At 42.8% G+C, this 22420-nt stretch overlaps 1 protein-coding gene across 1 annotated transcript in view; it reads right to left on the bottom strand.

Annotated features, from left to right (window-relative positions):
• MBD2 (methyl-CpG binding domain protein 2) overlaps positions 1 to 22420 on the bottom strand; it is a 32337-nt gene extending 9917 nt beyond the window's left edge. The window contains exons 1-5 of the mRNA XM_090131520.1: positions 22177 to 22420; positions 18699 to 18858; positions 13027 to 13164; positions 11071 to 11161; positions 3968 to 4145 (exon numbers count right to left, since the gene is read on the bottom strand). Coding sequence (XP_089987646.1) covers positions 3968 to 4145; positions 11071 to 11161; positions 13027 to 13164; positions 18699 to 18858; positions 22177 to 22289 — 680 coding nt within the window. The 5' untranslated portion in view covers positions 22290 to 22420. The remainder of the gene's footprint in view (positions 1 to 3967; positions 4146 to 11070; positions 11162 to 13026; positions 13165 to 18698; positions 18859 to 22176) is intronic.

Here is a 22420-nt window from a genome sequence, read left to right as displayed (position 1 = left end):
AAACCCCATAAGACCCCATAAGACCCCATAAGACCCCATAAAAACCCCATAGAAGCTTCTAGAACCCAATAGAACCCCATTAAATCCCATAAAACCCCATAAAACCCCATAAAACCCCATAGGATCCCATAAGACCCCATAAAACCCCATAGAACCCCATAAGACCCCATAAGACCCCATAAGACCCCATAAAACCCCATAAAAAACCCCATAAAACCCCATGGAAGCTTCTAGAACCCCATAGAAGTCAACAGAACCCCATAAAACCTCATAAGACCCCATAAGACCCCATAAAACCCCATAGAAGCTTCTAGAACCCCATAGAACCCCATAGAACCCCATAAAACCCCGTAAGACCCCATAAAAAACCCCATAAAACCCCATAGAAGCTTCTAGAACCCCATAGAACCCCATAGAACCCCATAAAACCCCATAAGACCCCATAGAATCCCATAAAACCCCATAAGACCCCATAAGGACCCCATAAAACCCCATAGGATCCCATAAGACCCCATAAAACCCCATAAAAACCCCATAGAACCTTCTAGAACCCCATAGAACCCAATAGAACCCCATAGAACCCCATAAAATCCCATAAAAACCCAAAAAACCCCATAAAACCCCATAAAACCCCATAAAACCCCATAGGACCCCATAAGAACCCAAAAAACCCCATAAAACCCCATAAAAAACCCCATAAAAACCCCATAGAAGCTTCTAGAACCCCATAGAACCCAATAGAACCCCATAGAATCCAATAGAAGCCCCCACAGAAGGTTCTAGAAACCCAGGAAGGCGTTGAAATCCGCGCAAGGTAAAAAAGGGATTTTGTGGGGGAAAAGATTTGGGATCAAAAAAACCCAAAATTGGGGGAATTTGACCCAAAATGGGGGAGAGAAAAATGGAATTTTGGGAAAAATGGGGGGAAAAATGGGGTGAAAAAGGGGGATTTTGGTTAAAAATGGGAATGGTGTAAAAAAGTTGAAGTTTTGTGGAGAGGAAAAAAGGGGGTGAAAAAGGGGAAGAGATTTGGGATGAGAAAATGTAAAAATTGTGTGAATTTGACCCAAAATGGGGGAGAGAAAAACGGAATTTTGGCAAAAATGGGGGAAAAAAGTGGGGGAAAAACTGGGGTGAAAAAGGGGGATTTTGGTTAAAAATGGGAATGGTGTAAAAAAGTTGAAGTTTCGTGGAGAGGAAAAAAGGGGGTGAAAAAGGGGAAGAGATTTGGGATGAGAAAAACCCAAAACTGGGGGAATTTGACCCAAAATGGGGGAGAGAAAAACGGAATTTTGGCAAAAATGGGGGAAAAAAGTGGGGGAAAAACTGGGGTGAAAAAGGGGGATTTTGGTTAAAAATGGGAATGGTGTAAAAAAGTTGAAGTTTCGTGGAGAGGAAAAAAGGGGGTGAAAAAGGGGAAGAGATTTGGGATCTGAAAAACCCAAAATTGGGGGAATTTGCCCCAAAATGGGGGAGAGAAAAACGGAATTTGGGGAAAAATGGGGGAAAAAATGGAGGAAAAATGGGGGAAAAAATGGGGGAAAAAAGGGGGATTTTGGTCAAAAACTAAAATTGGGAACTTTGAACAGAAAAGGGTTTTTTTAATGGTAGAAAAGCAGATTTATAAGAAAATGTAAAAATTGTGTGAATTTTCCCCAAAATGGCAGAGAGAAAAATGGAATTTTGGCAAAAATGGAGGAAAAAATGGGGTGAAAAAGGGGGATTTTGGTCAAAAACTAAAATTGGGAACTTTGAACAGAAAAGGGTTTTTTTAATGGTAGAAAAGCACATTTATAAGAAAATGTAAAAATTGTGTGAATTTGACCCAAAATGGCAGAGAGAAAAATGGAATTTTGGCAAAAATGGGGGAAAAAATGGGGTGAAAAAGGGGGATTTTGGTTAAAAGTGGGAATGGTGTAAAAAAGTTGAAGTTTCGTGGAGAGGAAAAAAGGGGGTGAAAAAGGGGAAGAGATTTGGGATGAGAAAATGGCAAAATTGGGGGAATTTGACCCAAAATGGGGGAGAGAAAAACGGAATTTTGGGAAAAATGGGGGGAAAAAATGGGGTGAAAAAGGGGGATTTTGGTTAAAAATGGGAATGGTGTAAAAAAGATGAAATTTCGTGGAGAGGAAAAAAGGGGGTGAAAAAGGGGAAGAGATTTGGGATGAGAAAAACCCAAAATTGGGGGAATTTGCCCCAAAATGGGGGAGAGAAAAACGGAATTTTGGGAAAAATGGGGGAAAAAATGGGGGAAAAATGGGGGAAAAAATGGGGTGAAAAAGGGGGATTTTGGTTAAAAATGGGAATGGTGTAAAAAAGTTGAAGTTTTGTGGAGAGGAAAAAAGGGGGTGAAAAAGGGGAAGGGATTTGGGATGAGAAAAAGGCAAAATTGGGGGAATTTGACCCAAAATGGGGGAGAGAAAAACGGAATTTTGGGAAAAATGGGGGAAAAAAATGGGGTGAAAAAGTGGGATTTTGGTCAAAAACTAAAATTGGAAACTTTGAACAGAAAAGGGTTTTTTTAATGGTAGAAAAGCAGATTTATAAGAAAATGTAAAAATTGTGTGAATTGGCCCCAAAATGGGGGAGAGAAAAATGGAATTTTGGCAAAAATGGAGTAAAAAATGGGGTGAAAAAGGGGGATTTTGGTTAAAAGTGGGAATGGTGTAAAAAAGTTGAAGTTTCGTGGAGAGGAAAAAAGGGGGTGAAAAAGGGGAAGAGATTTGGGATCTGAAAAACCCAAAATTGGGGGAATTTGCCCCAAAATGGGGGAGAGAAAAACGGAATTTTGGGAAAAATGGGGGAAAAATGGGGGAAAAAATGGGGTGAAAAAGGGGGATTTTGGTCAAAAACTAAAAATGGAAACTCTGAACAGAAAAGGGTTTTTTTAATGGTAGAAAAGCAGATTTATGAGAAAATGTAAAAATTGTGTGAATTTGACCCAAAATGGGGGAGAGAAAAACGGAATTTTGGCAAAAATGGAGTAAAAAATGGGGTGAAAAAGGGGGATTTTGGTTAAAAAGGGGAATGGTGTAAAAAAGTTGAAGTTTCGTGGAGAGGAAAAAAGGGGGTGAAAAAGGGGAAGAGATTTGGGATCTGAAAAACCCAAAATTGGGGGAATTGGCCCCAAAATGGGGGAGAAAAAAACGGAATTTTGGGAAAAATGGGGGAAAAAATGGGGGAAAAATGGGGGAAAAAATGGGGTGAAAAAGGGGGATTTTGGTCAAAAACTAAAATTGGGAACTTTGAACAGAAAAGGGTTTTTTTAATGGTAGAAAAGCAGATTTATAAGAAAATGCAAAAATTGTGTGAATTTGACCCAAAATGGGGGAGAGAAAAACGGAATTTTGGGAAAAATGGGGGGAAAAATGGGGTGAAAAAGGGGGATTTTGGTTAAAAATGGGAATGGTGTAAAAAAGTTGAAGTTTCGTGGAGAGGAAAAAAGGGGGTGAAAAAGGGGAAGAGATTGGGGATGAGAAAAAGGCAAAATTGGGGGAATTTGACCCAAAATGGGGGAGAGAAAAACGGAATTTTGGGAAAAATGGGGGAAAAATGGGGAAAAATGGGGTGAAAAAGGGGGATTTTGGTCAAAAACTAAAAATGGAAAGTTGGAATGGAAAAGGGTTTTTTTAATGGTAGAAAAGCAGATTTATGGGAAAATGTAAAAATTGGGGGAATTTGACCCAAAATGGGGGAGAGAAAAACGGAATTTTGGCAAAAATGGGGGAAAAAAATGGGGTGAAAAAGTGGGATTTTGGTCAAAAACTAAAAATGGAAAGTTGGAATGGAAAAGGGTTTTTTTAATGGTAGAAAAGCAGATTTATGAGAAAATGTAAAAATTGTGTGAATTTGCCCCAAAATGGCAGAGAGAAAAATGGAATTTTAACAAAAATGGAGTTAAAAATGGGGTGAAAAAATGGGATTTTGGTGAATTTTGGGTGGAAAAAGGCTTAAAAAAACCTTTTACCTGATGTCGTCGTCGGTGACAACGAAAGCTCTGCAAAGAGGTTGGGAAGAATTGAGCCAAACTGCTGGATTTTTTTCTGCAGCACTCGAAAGTTGACCGGTAACCGGAACGGAACCGACGTGAAGAGCGCTGGCGACGGCCGACAGCAAGGTGACGTCGTCTGGGACGGGACCTAGGGCTGAATTTTGGGGGAAAAAGGGGGGATTTTGGGAAAAAAAGAGAAAAAAAGGAGTCAAACTGGGAAGTGATGGCGATTTTTGGGGATTTTTTGGTGGTTTTTGGGTGAATTTTGGAGGTTTTTGGAGGGATTTTTCAATCGCTAATTTCGTATTTTTGTTTTCTCTTTTTGGGGATTTTTTGCCCTTTTTTTTTGATTTTTTTCCCCATTTTGGGGCATTTTTTTCATCATTTGGGGATTTTTCTCCCATTTTGGGGGATTTTCCACCTTTTTGGGACTTTTTTTGGTGGTTTTTTGGGTGATTTTTCAGGGATTTTGGAGATTTTTGGGGTCGATTCCTCGAAGTTTTTTTTCTTCATATTCCTGGGGATTTTTTGCCATTTTCTGGGTTTTTTTCCCATTTTTTGGGAATTTTCCCCCAATTTTAGGCTTTTTCTCTCATTTTTGGGGATTTCTCCCCATTTATGGGATTTTTTTTGAGATTTTGGGGGGATTTTTTGGGTTTTTTCCCCTATTTTTTCAATCCCATCCTTGAAGGGTTTTTTCTTCATATTTATGGGGTTTTTTTGCCTTTTTCTGGCATTTTTTCCCCCACTTTTGGGATTTTTCCCCATTTTTGGAGACTTTTTTCTCCACTTTGGGGATTTTTTCCCAATTTGGGGGGATTTTACCCCATTTTGGGGGATTTCTTTCCCTTGGGAATGGAACTGATGTGAAGAGCGCTGGCGACGGCCGACAGCAAGGTGACGTCGTCTGGGACGGGACCTAGGGCTGAATTTTGGGGGAAAAAAGGGGGATTTGGGGAAAAAAAGAGAAAAAAAGGAGTCAAACTGGGAAGGAATGGTGATTTTTGGGGATTTTTTGGTGGTTTTTGGGTGAATTTTGGAGGTTTTTGGAGGGATTTTTCAATCGCTAATTTCGTATTTTTGTTTTCTCTTTTTGGGGATTTTTTGCCCTTTTTTTTTGATTTTTTTCCCCATTTTGGGGCATTTTTTTCATCATTTGGGGATTTTTCTCCCATTTTGGGGGATTTTGCCCCAATTTTAGGATTTTCTTTTGTGATTTTTCAGGGATTTTGGAGATTTTGGGAGTCGGTTCTTCAAAAATGTTTTTCTTCACCTTTATGGGGATTTTCTCCCATTCTCTGGGAGTTTTTGCCCCATTTTGGGGGATATTTTCCCCATTTTTGGGGATTCTTTGCCCATTTTGGGGATTTTCCCCATTTTGGGGATTTTTTTGGTGATTATTTGGGATTTTGGGGGGATTTTTCCCCTATTCTTTGGGTCGCATCCTCAAAGGTTCTTTTCCTTCATATTTATGGGGATTTTTTACCATTTTCTGGCATTTTTTCCCCATTTTTTGGGAATTTTCCCCCTATTTTAGGGTTTTTCTCTCATTTTTAGGGATTTCTCCCCATTTATGGGAATTTTTTGGTGAATTTTGGGGGATTTTTTGAGGATTTTTTGGGTTTTTTCCCCTATTTTTTTGGTCGCTTCCTTCAAGATTTTTTTCTTCATATTTATGAGAATTTTTTGCCATTTTCTGGGATTTTTTTCCCCACTTTTGGGATTTTTTCCCCAATTTTGGGACATTTTTCCCCAATTTGGGATTTTTCCCCCATTTTGTCCCATTTTGGGGATTTTTTTGGTGATTTTTTGGGTGATTTTGGGGTTTTTGGGGTCGATTCCTCGAATGTTTTTTTTGTCATATTTATGGGGATTTTTTGCCATTTTCTGGGATTTTTTTCCCTATTTTTGGGATTTTTTCCCCAATTTTGGAACATTTTTTCCCATTTTGGGGATTTCTCCCCATTTTGCCCCATTTTTGGGATTTTCTTGATGATTTTTTGGCTGATTTTGGGGTTTTGGGGGTCTATTCCTCAAAGGTTTTTTTCTCCGTATTTATGGGGATTTTTTTTGCCATTTTCTGGGATTTTTTCCCCATTTTTTGGGAATTTCCCCCCAATTATAAGGTTTTTCTCTCATTTTTCGGGATTTCTCCCCATTTATGGGATTTTTTGGTGAATTTTGGGGGATTTTTTGAGGATTTTTTGGGTTTTTTCCCCTATTTTTTTGGTCGCTTCCTTCAAGATTTTTTTCTTCATATTTATGGGGATTTTTTGCCATTTTCTGGGATTTTTTCCCCATTTTTTGAGAATTTTCCCCCAATTTTAGGGTTTTTCTCTCATTTTTGGGGATTTCTCCCCATTTCTGGGATTTTTTGGTGAATTTTGGGGGATTTTTTGAGGATTTTTTGGGTTTTTTCCCCTATTTTTAGGGGCCATTCCTCGAAGGTTTTTTTTTCTTTATATTTATGGGATTTTTTGCCATTTTCTGTGATTTTTTTTCCCCATTTTTGGGATTTTTTCCCCAATTTTTGGACATTTTTCCCCATTTTTGGGATTTTTTCCTCTTTTTGCCCCATTTTTTAGGATTTTTTTGGTGATTTTTTGGGGGATTTTTGCAATTTTTGGGGGGGATTTTTCAATCACTAATTTCTCATTTTTGTTTTCTCTTTTTGGGGATTTTTTGCCCTTTTTTGGGATTTTTTTCCCCATTTTTGGGCATTTTTGGATCGTTTTCAGATTTTTCTCCCATTTTTGGGATTTTTTAGGATGATTTTTGGGGGATTTTTCAGGGATTTTTGGGATTTTGGGGGTCGATTCCTCGAAAATATTTTTCTTATGTTTATGGGGATTTTTTTTGCCATTTTTTGGGGATTTTTTCTCCATTTTTGGGTTTTTTTCCCCAATTTTGGGATATTTTTTTTTCATTTTGGGGATTTTTCCCCATTTTTGGGATTTTTTGGGTGAATTTTGGGGGATTTTTTGAGGATTTTTGGGGTTTTTTCCCCTATTTTTTCAATCGCATCCTTGAAGGTTTTTTTCTTCATATTTATGGGAATTTTTTGCCATTTTCTGGGATTTTTTTCCCCACTTTTGGGATTTTTTCCCCAATTTTGGGATTTTTTTCCCCAATTTTGGGATTTCTCCCCATTTATGGGATTTTTTTGGTGATTTTTTGGGGGATTTTTGGGGTTTCTTGGGGGATTTCTCAATCGCTAATTTCTGTTTTTTGTTTTCCTTTATGGGGATTTTTTCCCCATTTTTGGGATTTTTTCCCCAATTTTCCCCAATTTTGGGATTTTTTTTTTTCATTTTGGGGATTTTTCCCCATTTTTGGGATTTTTTGGGTGAATTTTGGGGGATTTTTTGAGGATTTTTGGGGTTTTTTCCCCTATTTTTTCAATCGCATCCTTGAAGGTTTTTTTCTTCATATTTATGGGAATTTTTTGCCATTTTCTGGGATTTTTTTCCCCACTTTTGGGATTTTTTCCCCAATTTTGGGATTTTTTTCCCCAATTTTGGGATTTCTCCCCATTTATGGGATTTTTTTGGTGATTTTTTGGGGGATTTTTGGGGTTTCTTGGGGGATTTCTCAATCGCTAATTTCTGTTTTTTGTTTTCCTTTATGGGGATTTTTTCCCCATTTTTGGGATTTTTTCCCCAATTTTCCCCAATTTTGGGATTTTTTTTTTTCATTTTGGGGATTTTTCCCCATTTTTGGGATTTTTTGGGTGAATTTTGGGGGATTTTTTGAGGATTTTTGGGGTTTTTTCCCCTATTTTTTCAATCGCATCCTTGAAGGTTTTTTTCTTCATATTTATGGGAATTTTTTGCCATTTTCTGGGATTTTTTTCCCCACTTTTGGGATTTTTTCCCCAATTTTGGGATTTTTTTCCCCAATTTTGGGATTTCTCCCCATTTATGGGATTTTTTTGGTGATTTTTTGGGGGATTTTTGGGGTTTCTTGGGGGATTTCTCAATCGCTAATTTCTGTTTTTTGTTTTCCTTTATGGGGATTTTTTCCCCATTTTTGGGATTTTTTCCCCAATTTTCCCCAATTTTGGGATTTTTTTTTTTCATTTTGGGGATTTTTCCCCATTTTTGGGATTTTTTGGGTGAATTTTGGGGGATTTTTTGAGGATTTTTGGGGTTTTTTCCCCTATTTTTTCAATCGCATCCTTGAAGGTTTTTTTCTTCATATTTATGGGAATTTTTTGCCATTTTCTGGGATTTTTTCCCCCACTTTTGGGATTTTTTCCCCAATTTTGGGATTTTTTTCCCCAATTTTGGGATTTCTCCCCATTTATGGGATTTTTTTGGTGATTTTTTGGGGGATTTTTGGGGTTTCTTGGGGGATTTCTCAATCGCTAATTTCTGTTTTTTGTTTTCCTTTATGGGGATTTTTTCCCCATTTTTGGGATTTTTTCCCCAATTTTCCCCAATTTTGGGATTTTTTTTTTTCATTTTGGGGATTTTTCCCCATTTTTGGGATTTTTTGGGTGAATTTTGGGGGATTTTTTGAGGATTTTTGGGGTTTTTTCCCCTATTTTTTCAATCGCATCCTTGAAGGTTTTTTTCTTCATATTTATGGGAATTTTTTGCCATTTTCTGGGATTTTTTTCCCCACTTTTGGGATTTTTTCCCCAATTTTGGGATTTTTTTCCCCAATTTTGGGATTTCTCCCCATTTATGGGATTTTTTTGGTGATTTTTTGGGGGATTTTTGGGGTTTCTTGGGGGATTTCTCAATCGCTAATTTCTGTTTTTTGTTTTCCTTTATGGGGATTTTTTCCCCATTTTTGGGATTTTTTCCCCAATTTTCCCCAATTTTGGGATTTTTTTTTTCATTTTGGGGATTTTTCCCCATTTTTGGGATTTTTTGGGTGAATTTTGGGGGATTTTTTGAGGATTTTTGGGGTTTTTTCCCCTATTTTTTCAATCGCATCCTTGAAGGTTTTTTTCTTCATATTTATGGGAATTTTTTGCCATTTTCTGGGATTTTTTCCCCCACTTTTGGGATTTTTTCCCCAATTTTGGGATTTTTTTCCCCAATTTTGGGATTTCTCCCCATCTATGGGATTTTTTTGGTGATTTTTTGGGTGATTTTTCGGGTTTTTTTTGGGATTTCTCAATCCCTGATTTCTCATTTTTGTTTTTCCTTTATGGTTTTTTTTTTCCCCAATTTTGGGATTTTTTCCCCATTTTTGGGATTTTTTCCCCATTTTTAGGATTTTTGCCCCAATTTTGGGATTTTTTTTCCCAGTTTTGGGATTTTTTTGGTGATTCTTTGGGATTTTTGGGGGATTTTCCCCCATTTTTTGGGTCAAACCCCTGAAACTTTTTCGTGTTTCTGGGGATTTTTTGCCCTTTTTGGGGATTTTTTCCCCCATTTTTGGGGTTTTTTCCCCATTTTTTGAAGACAACCTGTAGGGTCAGAGGTCAACTGATGGGGTCAGAGGTCACCCCAGGGGGTCAGAGGTCAAACCCAGAGGTCAAAGGTCAGCCTTATGGGATGTTTGGGGTCAGAGGCCCAATCTGATTTCAAGTCACCTCTATGGGGTCAAAGGTGAATCCTATGGGATCCATGGGGTCAAAGGTCAACTGATGGGGTCAGAAGTCAACCCATAGGGGCAATGGTCACCCCAGGGGTCAAAGGTCAAGCTCAGAGGTCAAAGGTCAGCCCTATGGGATGTTTGGGGGGCATCCAATAGGATCACAAGCCACTACTATGGGGTCAAAGGTGAATCCTATGGGATCCATGGGGTCAAAGGTCAACCGATAGGGTCAGAGGTCAACACGTGGGGTCAGAGGTCACCCCAGCGGGTCAGAGGTCCAACCCAGAGGTCAAAGGTCAGCTTTATGGGACGTTTAGGGGGGACCTTCCAATAGGATTGCAAGTCACTCTATGGGGTCAAAGGAGAATCCTATGGGATCCATGGGGTCAAAGGTCAACCGATGGGGTCAGAGGTCAACACGTGGGGTCAGAGGTCACCCCAGCGGGTCAGAGGTCAAAGCCAGGGATCAAAGGTCAGCCTTATGGGATGTTTGGGGGGGAACATCCAATTCGATTAGAAGTCACTTGTATGGGGTCAAAGGTGAATCCTATGGGATCCATGGGGTCAAAGGTCAACCTATGGGGTCAGAGGTCACCCCCTAGGGTCAATGGTCACCCCAGGGGGTCAGAGGTCAAACCCAGGGGTCAAAGGTCAGCCTTATGGGATGTTTGGGGGGGAACATCCAATAGGATTGCAAGTCACTTCTATGGGGTCAAAGGTGAATCCTATGGGATCCATGGGGTCAAAGGTCAACCGATGGGGTCAGAGGTCACCCCATAGGGTCAATGGTCACCCAAGGGGTCGAAGGTCAAGCCCAGGGGTCAAAGGTCAGCCTTATGGGATGTTTGGGGGGGAACATCCAATAGGATTGCAAGTCACTTCTATGGGGTCAAAGGTGAATCCTATGGGATCCATGGGGTCAAAGGTCAACCGATGGGGTCAGAGGTCACCCCATAGGGTCAATGGTCACCCAAGGGGTCGAAGGTCAAGCCCAGGGGTCAAAGGTCAATCCTAAGGGCTTTGTGGGGTCAGAAAACCATTTAATGAGATCCCAAATCACTCTATGGGGTCAAAGGTGAATCCTATGGGATCCATGGGGTCAAAGGTCAACCGATGGGGTCAGAGGTCAACCAATGGGGTCAATGGTCACCCCAGGGGGTCAGAGGTCAAACCCAGGGGTCAAAGGTCACCCGTATGGGATGTTTAGTGGGGACCTTCCAATAGGATCGCAAGTCACTCTATGGGGTCAAAGGTGAATCCTATGGGATCCATGGGGTCAAAGGTCTACCGATGGGGTCAAAGGTCATCCAATGGGGTCAGAGGTTACCCCAGGGGGTCAGAGGTCAAGCCCAGAGGTCAAAGGTCACCCGTATGGGATGTTTAGGGGGGGAACATCCAATTTGATTATAAGTCACTTGTATGGGGTCAAAGGTGAATCCTATGGGATCCATGGGGTCAAAGGTCAACCGATGGGGTCAAAGGTCACCAGCTGAGGTCAGAGGTCAAATCCAGAGGTCAAAGGTCACCTTGCAGTCCCCGTGGGAGCTCCATGGCTTTGAGGATCTCATGGCCGACGTCGGAGGCGCTGAGGCCGCGTAAACGTTTCTCCCAGAAGAGCTGCAAAAGTTCGTTAAGCAGCCTTTCATTAACGAGCTCCTTCATTAAGATCGCTGATTAACGCCGTTTATGATCGGTATTCGTTAGCAGGTGATTAAGAAAAGCAATTAAAACCGTGGGAAAGCAGCATTGGGGAAGTAATGATTTGCATACGGGGCCTCGGCGCGTTTCTCTCGTTAATTGATTAGTAATTAAGAAGGGGGGGGGGGGAAATTGGGATTTTGGGGGGAAAATCGGGATTTTGGGGGGAAAATGGAGGTTTTTGGGGGGGGGAAATGGGAATTTTGGAGGGAAAATGGAGATTTTGGGGGGAAATGGGGGATTTTGGAGGGAAATTTGGGATTTTTGGGGGGAAAATGGGGATTTTGGGGGAAAAATTGGGATTTTGGGGGGGGGAAATGGGAATTTTGGAGGGAAAATGGGGATGTTGGGGGGAAATGGAGATTTTGGGGGGAAATGGGGGATTTCTGGGGGGAAAATGGGATTTTGGGGGGAAAAAGAGAATTTTTGGAGGGAAAATGGGGATTTTTGGGGGAAACGAGGATTTTTTGGGGGGGAAATGGAAATTTTTGGGGGAAATGGAGATTTTGGGGGGAAATGCGGGATTTTTGGGGGGGAAATGGGATTTTGGGGGGAAAAAGAGAATTTTTGGAGGGAAAATGGGGATTTTTGGGGGGAAATTAGGTTTTTTGGGGGGAAAATCGGGATTTTTGGGGGGAAAATTGAGGTTTTTGGGGGGAAAGGGGGGATTTCTGGGGGGAAAATGGGGGATTTTGGAGGGAAAATGGGGGATTTGGGGGGAAAAGAAGGGATTTTGGGAGGGGAAACCGGGATTTTGGGGGGGAAATGGGAATTTTGGGGGGGAAATGGTGATTTTGGGGGGGGAAATGGAGGATTTTGGAGGAAAAATTGGGATTTTGGGGGGAAAATTGGGATTTTGGGAGGGGAAAAGACAATTTTTGGAGGAAAAATGGGGAATTTGGGGGGGAAACTGGGATTTTGGGGGGAAAAGGGGGGGTTTTGGGGGGAAAATTGGGATTTTTTGGGGAAAATGGGGATTTTGGAGGGAAAAAAGGGATTTCTGGAGGCAAAATGGGGATTTTTGTGGGGAAAAATAGGAGTTTTAGGGGAAAATTGGGATTTTTGGGGGGAAAAAGAGAAATTTGGGGGGATTTCTTGTAATTTTGGGGGATTTGGGGGGGATTTTTTGGGATTTTGGGGGGATTTCTTGGGATTTTGAGGGGATTTCATGGGATTTGGGGGGATTTTGGGGGGATTTTGGGGGCATTTTTGGGGGATTTCTTGCGATATTGGGGGACTTCTTGGATATTTTTGGGACTTTGGGGGATTTTTTCGTGATTTTTGGAGGATTTTTTAGGGATTTTCAGGGCATTTATGGGGGATTTCTTGAGATTTTAGGGGATTTTGGGGGGATTTTTTTGGATTTTAGGGGATTTCTGGGATTTTAGGGGATTTTAGGGGGATTTGGGGGGATTTGGGGGGGATTTCTTGCGATTTTGGGGGGTTTGGGGGGGATTTATGGGGGATTTTGGGGGGATTTGGGGGGATTTTGGGGGGATTTCTTGGGATTCTGTGGGATTTTGGGGGGATTTATGGGGGATTTCTTGGGATTTTAGGGATTTTTGGGCATCTATGGGGGATTTTTTGGGATTTTATGGGATTTGGGAGGATTTTGGGAGGATTTCTTGGCATTTTGGGGGCATTTATGGGGGATTTTCTGCGGATTTTTGGGGATTTTGAGGGGATTTCTTGGGATTTTCAGGGATTTTGGTGGAATCTGGGGGATTTTGGGGGATTTTTGGAGGATTTTGGGGTGGATTTGGGGTTTTTTAGGGTGGTTTTACCTGGCGGGGTTGGTCGGCGAGGCGCTGAGGGTCGGATCGGACTTTGTTATCTGGGTGGTTGGTGACTTTGGTGACTGGTTGTTTGAAGATGGAAGCTGTCTGACGGATGGGGAGGGCAGTGTTCAGGTCTGGTTTCCCCTAAAAAATCAATTCCCAAATCCTAAAGTTGATCTTAAACCCAAAAAGAAGCAAAATCCCAAGAAAAATCCCAAAAAAGAACCAGAATCGTAAGGATTTCCAGCCTTAAAATGACCCAAATTGGCTCCAATCCCACAAAAAACTCCTCAAATCCCATCAAGAATCCCCCCCAAAACCCCATAATCCCATAAAAATCCCAAATCAGAACCAGAATCCCATCAAGAATCCTAAAAAGAAGCAGAATCCCAAGAAAAATCCCAAAAAAGAAGCGGAATCCGAAGGATTTCCAGCCCTAAAATCACTCAAATTGCCTCCAATCCCACAAAAAAACCCCAAATCCCATCAAGAATCCCATAAAAAGAAACAGAATCCCATAAAAATCCCAAATCAGAACCAGAATCCCATCAAGAATCCTAAAAAGAAGCAGAATCCCAAGAAAAATCCCAAAAAAGAAGCGGAATCCGAAGGATTTCCAGCCCTAAAATCACTCAAATTGTCTCCAATCCCACAAAAAACTCCTCAAATCCCATCAATAATCCCAAATAAAAACCAATAATCCCATAAAAATCCCAAATCAGAACCAGAATCCCAGCAAAAATCCTAAAAAGAAGCAGAATCCCAGCTTCAATCCCAAAAAAGAACCAGAATCCCATAAAAAATCCCATATAAGAGACATAATCCCATAAATAATCCCATATAAGAGCCATAATCCCATAAAAAATCCCATATAAGAGACATAATCCCATCAAAAATCCCATAAAAGAGCCTTAATCCTATAAAAAATCCCATAAAAGAACCAGAATCCCATCAAAAATCCCATAAAAGAGCCTTAATCCCATAAATAATCCCATATAAGAACCAGAATCCCAGAAATAATCCCATATTACAGCCATAATCCCATAAAAAATCCCATACAAGAACCAAAATCCCATCAAAAATCCCATATAACAGCCATAATCCCATCAAAAACCCCAAAAAGAGCCTTAATCCCATAAAAAATCCCATATAAAGCCCTTAATCCCACAAATAATCCCATATAAGAACCAGAATCCCATAAAAAATCCCATATAAGAACCAAAATCCCATAAATAATCTCAAATAAGAACCAAAATCCCATAAATAATCCCATATAAGAACCTTAATCCCATAAAAAATCCCATAAAAGAACCAGAATCCCATAAATTCTGATTAGGATTATAGGGTCGGGATTTGGGTTATAGGGTCGGGATTAGGATTATAGGGTCAGGATTTGGGTTATAGGGTCAGGATTAGGATTATAGGGTCTGGATTAGGATTATAGGGTCGGGATTTGGGTTATAGGGTCAGGATTAGGATTATAGGGTCAGGATTTGGGTTATAGGGTCGGGATTTGGGTTATAGGGTCGGGATTTGGGTTATAGGGTCAGGATTTGGGTTATAGGGTCAGGATTTCGCTTATAGGGTCAGGATTTGGGTTATAGGGTCAGGATTTGGGTTATAGGGTCAGCATTAGGATTATAGGGTCAGGATTTGGGTTATAGGGTCGGGATTTGGGTTATAGGGTCAGGATTAGGATTATAGGGTCGGGATTTGGGTTATAGGGTCGGGATTTGGGTTATAGGGTCAGGATTTGGGTTATAGGGTCAGGATTAGGATTATAGGGTCAGGATTAGGATTACAGGGTCAGGATTAGGATTATAGGGTCAGGATTTGGGTTATAGGGTCGGGATTTGGGTTATAGGGTCGGGATTTGGGTTATAGGGTCGGGATTAGGATTATAGGGTCGGGATTTGGGTTATAGGGTCGGGATTAGGATTATAGGGTCAGGATTTGGGTTATAGGGTCAGGATTAGGATTATAGGGTCTGGATTAGGATTATAGGGTCGGGATTTGGGTTATAGGGTCAGGATTAGGATTATAGGGTCAGGATTTGGGTTATAGGGTCGGGATTTGGGTTATAGGGTCGGGATTTGGGTTATAGGGTCAGGATTTGGGTTATAGGGTCAGGATTTCGCTTATAGGGTCGGGATTTGGGTTATAGGGTCAGGATTTGGGTTATAGGGTCAGCATTAGGATTATAGGGTCAGGATTTGGGTTATAGGGTCGGGATTTGGGTTATAGGGTCAGGATTAGGATTATAGGGTCGGGATTTGGGTTATAGGGTCGGGATTTGGGTTATAGGGTCAGGATTTGGGTTATAGGGTCAGGATTAGGATTATAGGGTCGGGATTTGGGTTATAGGGTCGGGATTTGGGTTATAGGGTCAGGATTTGGGTTATAGGGTCGGGATTTTGGTTATAGGGTCAGGATTTGGGTTATAGGGTCATGGTTAGGATTATAGGGTCGGGATTTGGGTTATAGGGTCAGGATTTGGGTTATAGGGTCAGGATGAGGATTATAGGGTCAGGATTTGGGTTATAGGGTCAGGATTAGGGTTATAGGGTCAGGATTAGGATTATAGGGTCAGGATTAGGATTATAGGGTCGGGATTTGGTTTATAGGGTCGGGATTTGGGTTATAGGGTCAGGATTTGGGTTATAGGGTCGGGATTTGGGTTATAGGGTCGGGATTTGGGTTATAGGGTCAGGATTTGGGTTATAGGGTCGGGATTTGGGTTATAGGGTCAGGATTTGGTTTATAGGGTCGGGATTTGGTTTATAAGTCAGGATTTGGGTTATAGGGTCGGGATATGGGTTATAGGGTCGGGATTTGGGTTATAGGGTCGGGATTTGGGTTATAGGGTCAGGATTAGGATTATAGGGTCAGGATTTTGGTTATAGGGTCAGGATTAGGATTATAGGGTCAGGATTTCGCTTATAGGGTCAGGATTAGGATTATACGGTCAGGATTAGGATTATAGGGTCAGGATTTGGGTTATAGGATCGGGATTAGGATTATAGGGTCGGGATTAGGATTATAGGGTCAGGATTAGGATTATTGGGTCAGGATTTGGGTTATAGGGTCGGGATTTGGGTTATAGGGTCAGGATTTTGCTTATAGGGTCAGGATTTGGGTTATAGGGTCAGGAATAGGACTATAGGGTCGAGATTTGGTTTATAGGGTCAGGATTAGGATTATAGGGTCGGGATTTGGGTTATAGGGTCGGGATTTGGGTTATAGGGTCAGGATTTGGGTAATAGGGTCAGGACTAGGATTATAGGGTCAGCAATAGGATTATAGGGTCAGGCTTTGGTTTATAGGGTCAGGATTTGGGTTATAGGGTCAGGATTTGGGTTATAAGGTCAGGATTTGGGTTATAGGGTCAGGATTTGGGTTATAGGGTCGGGATTTGGGTTATAGGGTCAGCATTAGGATTATAGGGTCGGGATTTGGGTTATAGGGTCAGGATTTGGGTTATAGGGTCAGGATTTGGGTTATAGGGTCGGGATTTGGGTTATAGGGTCAGGATTTGGGTTATAGGGTCGGGATTTTGGTTATAGGGTCAGGATTTGGGTTATAGGGTCATGGTTAGGATTATAGGGTCGGGATTTGGGTTATAGGGTCAGGATTTGGGTTATAGGGTCAGGATGAGGATTATAGGGTCAGGATTTGGGTTATAGGGTCAGGATTAGGGTTATAGGGTCAGGATTAGGATTATAGGGTCAGGATTAGGATTATAGGGTCGGGATTTGGTTTATAGGGTCGGGATTTGGGTTATAGGGTCAGGATTTGGGTTATAGGGTCGGGATTTGGGTTATAGGGTCGGGATTTGGGTTATAGGGTCAGGATTTGGGTTATAGGGTCGGGATTTGGGTTATAGGGTCAGGATTTGGTTTATAGGGTCGGGATTTGGTTTATAAGTCAGGATTTGGGTTATAGGGTCGGGATATGGGTTATAGGGTCGGGATTTGGGTTATAGGGTCGGGATTTGGGTTATAGGGTCAGGATTAGGATTATAGGGTCAGGATTTTGGTTATAGGGTCAGGATTAGGATTATAGGGTCAGGATTTCGCTTATAGGGTCAGGATTAGGATTATACGGTCAGGATTAGGATTATAGGGTCAGGATTTGGGTTATAGGATCGGGATTAGGATTATAGGGTCGGGATTAGGATTATAGGGTCAGGATTAGGATTATTGGGTCAGGATTTGGGTTATAGGGTCGGGATTTGGGTTATAGGGTCAGGATTTTGCTTATAGGGTCAGGATTTGGGTTATAGGGTCAGGAATAGGACTATAGGGTCGAGATTTGGTTTATAGGGTCAGGATTAGGATTATAGGGTCGGGATTTGGGTTATAGGGTCGGGATTTGGGTTATAGGGTCAGGATTTGGGTAATAGGGTCAGGACTAGGATTATAGGGTCAGCAATAGGATTATAGGGTCAGGCTTTGGTTTATAGGGTCAGGATTTGGGTTATAGGGTCAGGATTTGGGTTATAAGGTCAGGATTTGGGTTATAGGGTCAGGATTTGGGTTATAGGGTCGGGATTTGGGTTATAGGGTCAGCATTAGGATTATAGGGTCGGGATTTGGGTTATAGGGTCAGGATTTGGGTTATAGGGTCAGGATTTGGGTTATAGGGTCGGGATTTGGGTTATAGGGTCGGGATTTGGGTTATAGGGTCAGGATTTGGGTTATAGGGTCAGGATGAGGATTATAGGGTCAGGCTTCGGGTTATAGGGTCAGGATTTGGGTTATAGGGTCAGGATTTGGTTTATAGGGTCAGGATTTAGGATTATAGGGTCAGCATTAGGATTATAGGGCCAGGATTTGGGTTATAGGGTCGGGATTTGGGTTATAGGGTCAGGATTAGGATTATAGGGTCAGGATTTGGGTTATAGGATCAGGATTTGGGTTATAGGGTCAGGATTTGGGTTATAGGGTCAGGATTAGGATTATAGGGTCAGGATTAGGATTATAGGGTCAGGAGTAGGACTATCGGGTCGAGATTTGGTTTATAGGGTCAGGATTTGGGTTATAGGGTCAGGATTAGGATTATAGGGTCGGGATTTGGGTTATAGGGTCAGGATTTGGGTTATAGGGTCAGGATTAGGGTTATAGGGTTGGGTTATAGGGTCAGGATTTGGTTTATAGGGTCAGGATTTGGGTTATAGGGTCAGGATTTGGGTTATAGGGTCAGGATTTGGGTTATAGGGTCGGGATTTGGGTTATAGGGTCAGGATTTGGGTTATAGGGTCAGGATTAGGATTATAGGGTCAGGATTTGGGTTATAGGGTCGAGATTTGGTTTATAGGGTCAGGATTTGGTTTATAGGGTCGGGATTAGGATTATAGGGTCAGGATTAGGATTATAGGGTCGGGATTTGAGTTATAGGGTCAGGATTTGGGTTATAGGGTCGGGATTTGGGTTATAGGGTCAGGATTTGTGTTATAGGGTCAGGATTAGGATTATAGGGTCGGGATTTGGTTTATAGGGTCAGCATTAGGATTATAGCGTCAGCATTAGGATTATAGGGTCAGGCATTGGTTTATAGGGTCAGGCTTTGGGTTATAGGGTCAGGATTAGGATTAGGATGATGTGATGATGACCCAGACGCTGGCATTAGGATTAGGATTAGGATTAATTTATAGGATCGAGGTTTTATAGGGTCGTTACCTTATTAGGATTTAAGGAATCGTTCCTTAATCTCTGTTTATTCTTCTGCAATTTACTGGGCATCATTTTCCCAGTCCGAAAATCAAAGCAGCTCAAATCCACAGCATTGCCCAAATATCGAGCCAGTTGAGGTTTGCTTCGAAACTTCTTCCCGCTCGGACTGAAAAAAGGGACAAAAATCCCATAATTTCACCCCAAAAATCCCATAATTTGACCCCAAAATCCTATAAAAAACCCTATAACCATCAGAATGACCAAAAACAGGAGAAAACGCCAAAAATCGCCAGTTTTCAGCCCCAAAATGGCTGAATTTCAGCCCAAAATTTCCCACCCTGACCCCATATGGATCCATGGGGGAGAGAAAATCCCAAAATCCCAACATTTCACCTCAAAAATCCCATAATTTCACCCCAAAATCCTATAAAAAACCCTATAACCAGCAGAGCGGCCTAAAAGAGGAGAAAATGCCAGAAATCGCCAGTTTTCAGCCCCAAAATGGCTGAATTTCAGCCCAAAATTTCCCACCCTGACCCCATATGGGTCAACAAGGAAGAGAAAATCCCAAAATCCCAACATTTCACCCCAAAAATCCCAAAATTTCACCCCAAAATCCTATAAAAAACCCTATAACCATCATGGCGGCCAAAAAGAGGAGAAAACGCTAAAAATCGACACTTTTCAGCCCCAAAATGGCGGAATTTCAGCCCAAAATTTCCCACCCTGACCCCATATGGGTCAACAAGGAAGAGAAAATCCCAAAATCCCAACATTTCACCCCAAAAATCCCAAAATTTCACCCCGAAATCCTATAAAAAACCCTATAAGCATCAGAATGAGCAAAAACAGGAGAAAACGCCAAAAATCGACACTTTTCAGCCCCAAAATGGCTGAATTTCAGCCCAAAATTTCCCACCCTGACCCCATATGGATCAACAAGGAAGAGAAAATCCCCAAATCCCAACATTTCACCCCAAAAATCCCAAAATTTCACCCCGAAATCCTATAAAAAACCCTATAAGCATCAGAATGACCAAAAACAGGAGAAAACGCCAAAAATCGCCAGTTTTCAGCCCCAAAATGGCTGAATTTCAGCCCAAAATTTCCCACCCTGACCCCATATGGATCCGTGGGGGAGAGAAAATCCCAAAATCCCAACATTTCACCCCAAAAATCCCCATTTTTCAACCCCCAAAATCCCCATTTTTTCCCCATTCACTCCTATTGCCTCCTATTGACTCCCATTCCACTCCCACCCCTAAATCCACTCCGGGTTTTCCCCCATTCTCTCCCATTGACTCCCATTGTCTCCTATTGCCTCCCATTGACTCCCATTCCACTTTCACCTCCAAATCCACTCCGGGTTTTCCCCCATCCGCTCCCATTCACTCCTATTGCCTCCCATTCATTCCTATTGACTCCCATTCCCCTCCCACCTCCAAATCCACTCCGGGTTTTCCCCTATCAGCTCCCATTCACTCCTATTGAGTCCAATTCCGTTCCCAGCCTCAAATCCAGTCCTGGTTTTCCCCTATCAGCTCCCATTGATTCCTATTGACTCCCATTCCTCTCTCAGCCCCAAATCCAGTCCTGGTTTTCCCCTATCAGCTCCCATTGCCTCCCATTCATTCCTATTGACTCCCATTCCGTTCCCAGCCCTAAATCCAGTCCTGGTTTTCCCCCATCAGCTCCCATTGATTCCTATTGACTCCCATTCCATTCCCAACCCCGAATCCACTCCGGGTTTTCCCCCATTCACTCCTATTACCTCCCATTGACTCCCATTCCCCTCCCAGCCCCAAATCCACTCCGGGTTTTCCCCCATTCACTCCCATTCACTCCCATTGATTCCTATTGCTTCCCATTGACTCCGATTCCGTTCCCAGCCCGAAATCCACTCCGGGTTTTCCCCCATTCACTCCCATTCACTCCCATTGCCTCCCATTGACTCCCACTCCACTCCCACCCCCAAATCCACTCCGGGTTTTCCCCTATCAGCTCCCATTCACTCCTATTGCCTCCCATTGACTCCCACTCCACTCCAGCCCCCCAATCCACTCCGGGTTTTCCCCCATTCTCTCCCATTGATTCCTATTGTCTCCTATTACCTCCCATTGACTCCCATTCCACTTTCACCTCCAAATCCACTCCGGGTTTTCCCCCAATCACTCCTATTCACTCCCATTGACTCCCATTCCACTTTCACCCCCAGATCCAGTCCTGGTTTTCCCCTATCAGCTCCCATTCACTCCCATTGACTCCCATTCCTCTCTCAGCCCCAAATCCACTCCGGGTTTTCCCCCATCAGCTCCCATTGCCTCCCATTCATTCCCATTGACTCCCATTCCACTCCCAGCCCCAAATCCACTCCGGGTTTTCCCCTATCAGCTCCCATTCACTCCTATTGACTCCAATTCCGTTCCCAGCCCCAAATCCACTCCGGCTTTTCCCCCATCCACTCCCATTCACTCCTATTGACTCCTATTGACTCCCATTCCACTCCCAGCCCCAAATCCAGTCATGGTTTTCCCCCATCCGCTCCCATTCATTCCTATTGACTCCCATTCCTCTCTCAGCCCCAAATCCACTCCGGGTTTTCCCCTATCAGCTCCCATTGCCTCCCATTCATTCCTATTGACTCCCATTCCCCTCCCAGCCCCAAATCCACTCCGGGTTTTCCCCCATTCACTCCTATTGCCTCCCATTGACTCCCACTCCCCTCCTACCCCCAAATCCACTCCGGGTTTTCCCCCATTCACTCCCATTCACTCCTATTTCCTCCCATTGACTCCCATTCCACTCCCACCCCCAAATCCACTCCGGGTTTTCCCCCATTCACTCCCATTCACTCCTATTTCCTCCCATTGACTCCCATTCCACTCCCACCCCCAAATCCACTCCGGGTTTTCCCCCATCAGCTCCCATTGATTCCCATTGACTCCCATTCCGTTCCCACCCCCAAATCCACTCCGGGTTTTCCCCCATTCACTCCCATTGACTCCCATTCCACTCCCAGCCCCAAATCCAGTCCTGGTTTTCCCCTATCAGCTCCCATTGATTCCTATTGACTCCAATTCCGTTCCCAGCCCCAAATCCAATCCGGCTTTTCCCCCATCCGCTCCCATTCACTCCTATCGACTCCCATCGAGCTCCAGCTCCAAATCCACTCCGCTTTTTCCCCCATTCCCCCCCTCCCTTCCCCCACAGCCGTATGGGGGATGGGCTCCACGACCCCAAACCCCCCCCCCCCCCTTCAAGGAAACCCAGGCGAGCCGCGTGCGAAACCTCCCCCCCCAAAAAACCCCCAAAAGGACCGAAAAATGAACGGAAAGAAGCGAAAAAGAACGGAAAGAACCGGAAAAGAACGGAAAGAACCGGAAAAGAACGGAAAGAAGCGAAAAAGAGCGGAAAGAACCGAATAAGAACGGAAAGAACCGAATAAGAACGGAAAGAACCGAAAGGGGAACCGTCGAAGTTTTACCTGAAATAATAAACGTCGCTTTTGCCGGCGCTTAAACCGGATTTACGGATGACTTCTTCTTTTTTCCAACCGGGAGGAAGAGCCGGGCAATCGATCCGGCCTTGTTTTTCCATCTTGGCGTTTCAACGCTTTGCAAAAGACGAAAGGAAAAAAGGGGCAACAAAAGCGGAAGAGGCCGTAAGGAAATAGAAAGGAAGAAAAAAAGAAACGGGCGACGATCCGCGAAGAGAAAAACGGGAAGGAG

The sequence above is a fragment of the Phasianus colchicus genome, chromosome Z (assembly GCF_987193195.1).
Source record: "Phasianus colchicus chromosome Z, bPhaCol1.hap1.1, whole genome shotgun sequence".
NCBI classification, from domain to species: domain Eukaryota; kingdom Metazoa; phylum Chordata; class Aves; order Galliformes; family Phasianidae; genus Phasianus; species Phasianus colchicus.
The sequence above is the reverse complement of the archived record's forward strand: the minus strand, read 5'-3'. Positions and strand labels throughout refer to the sequence as shown.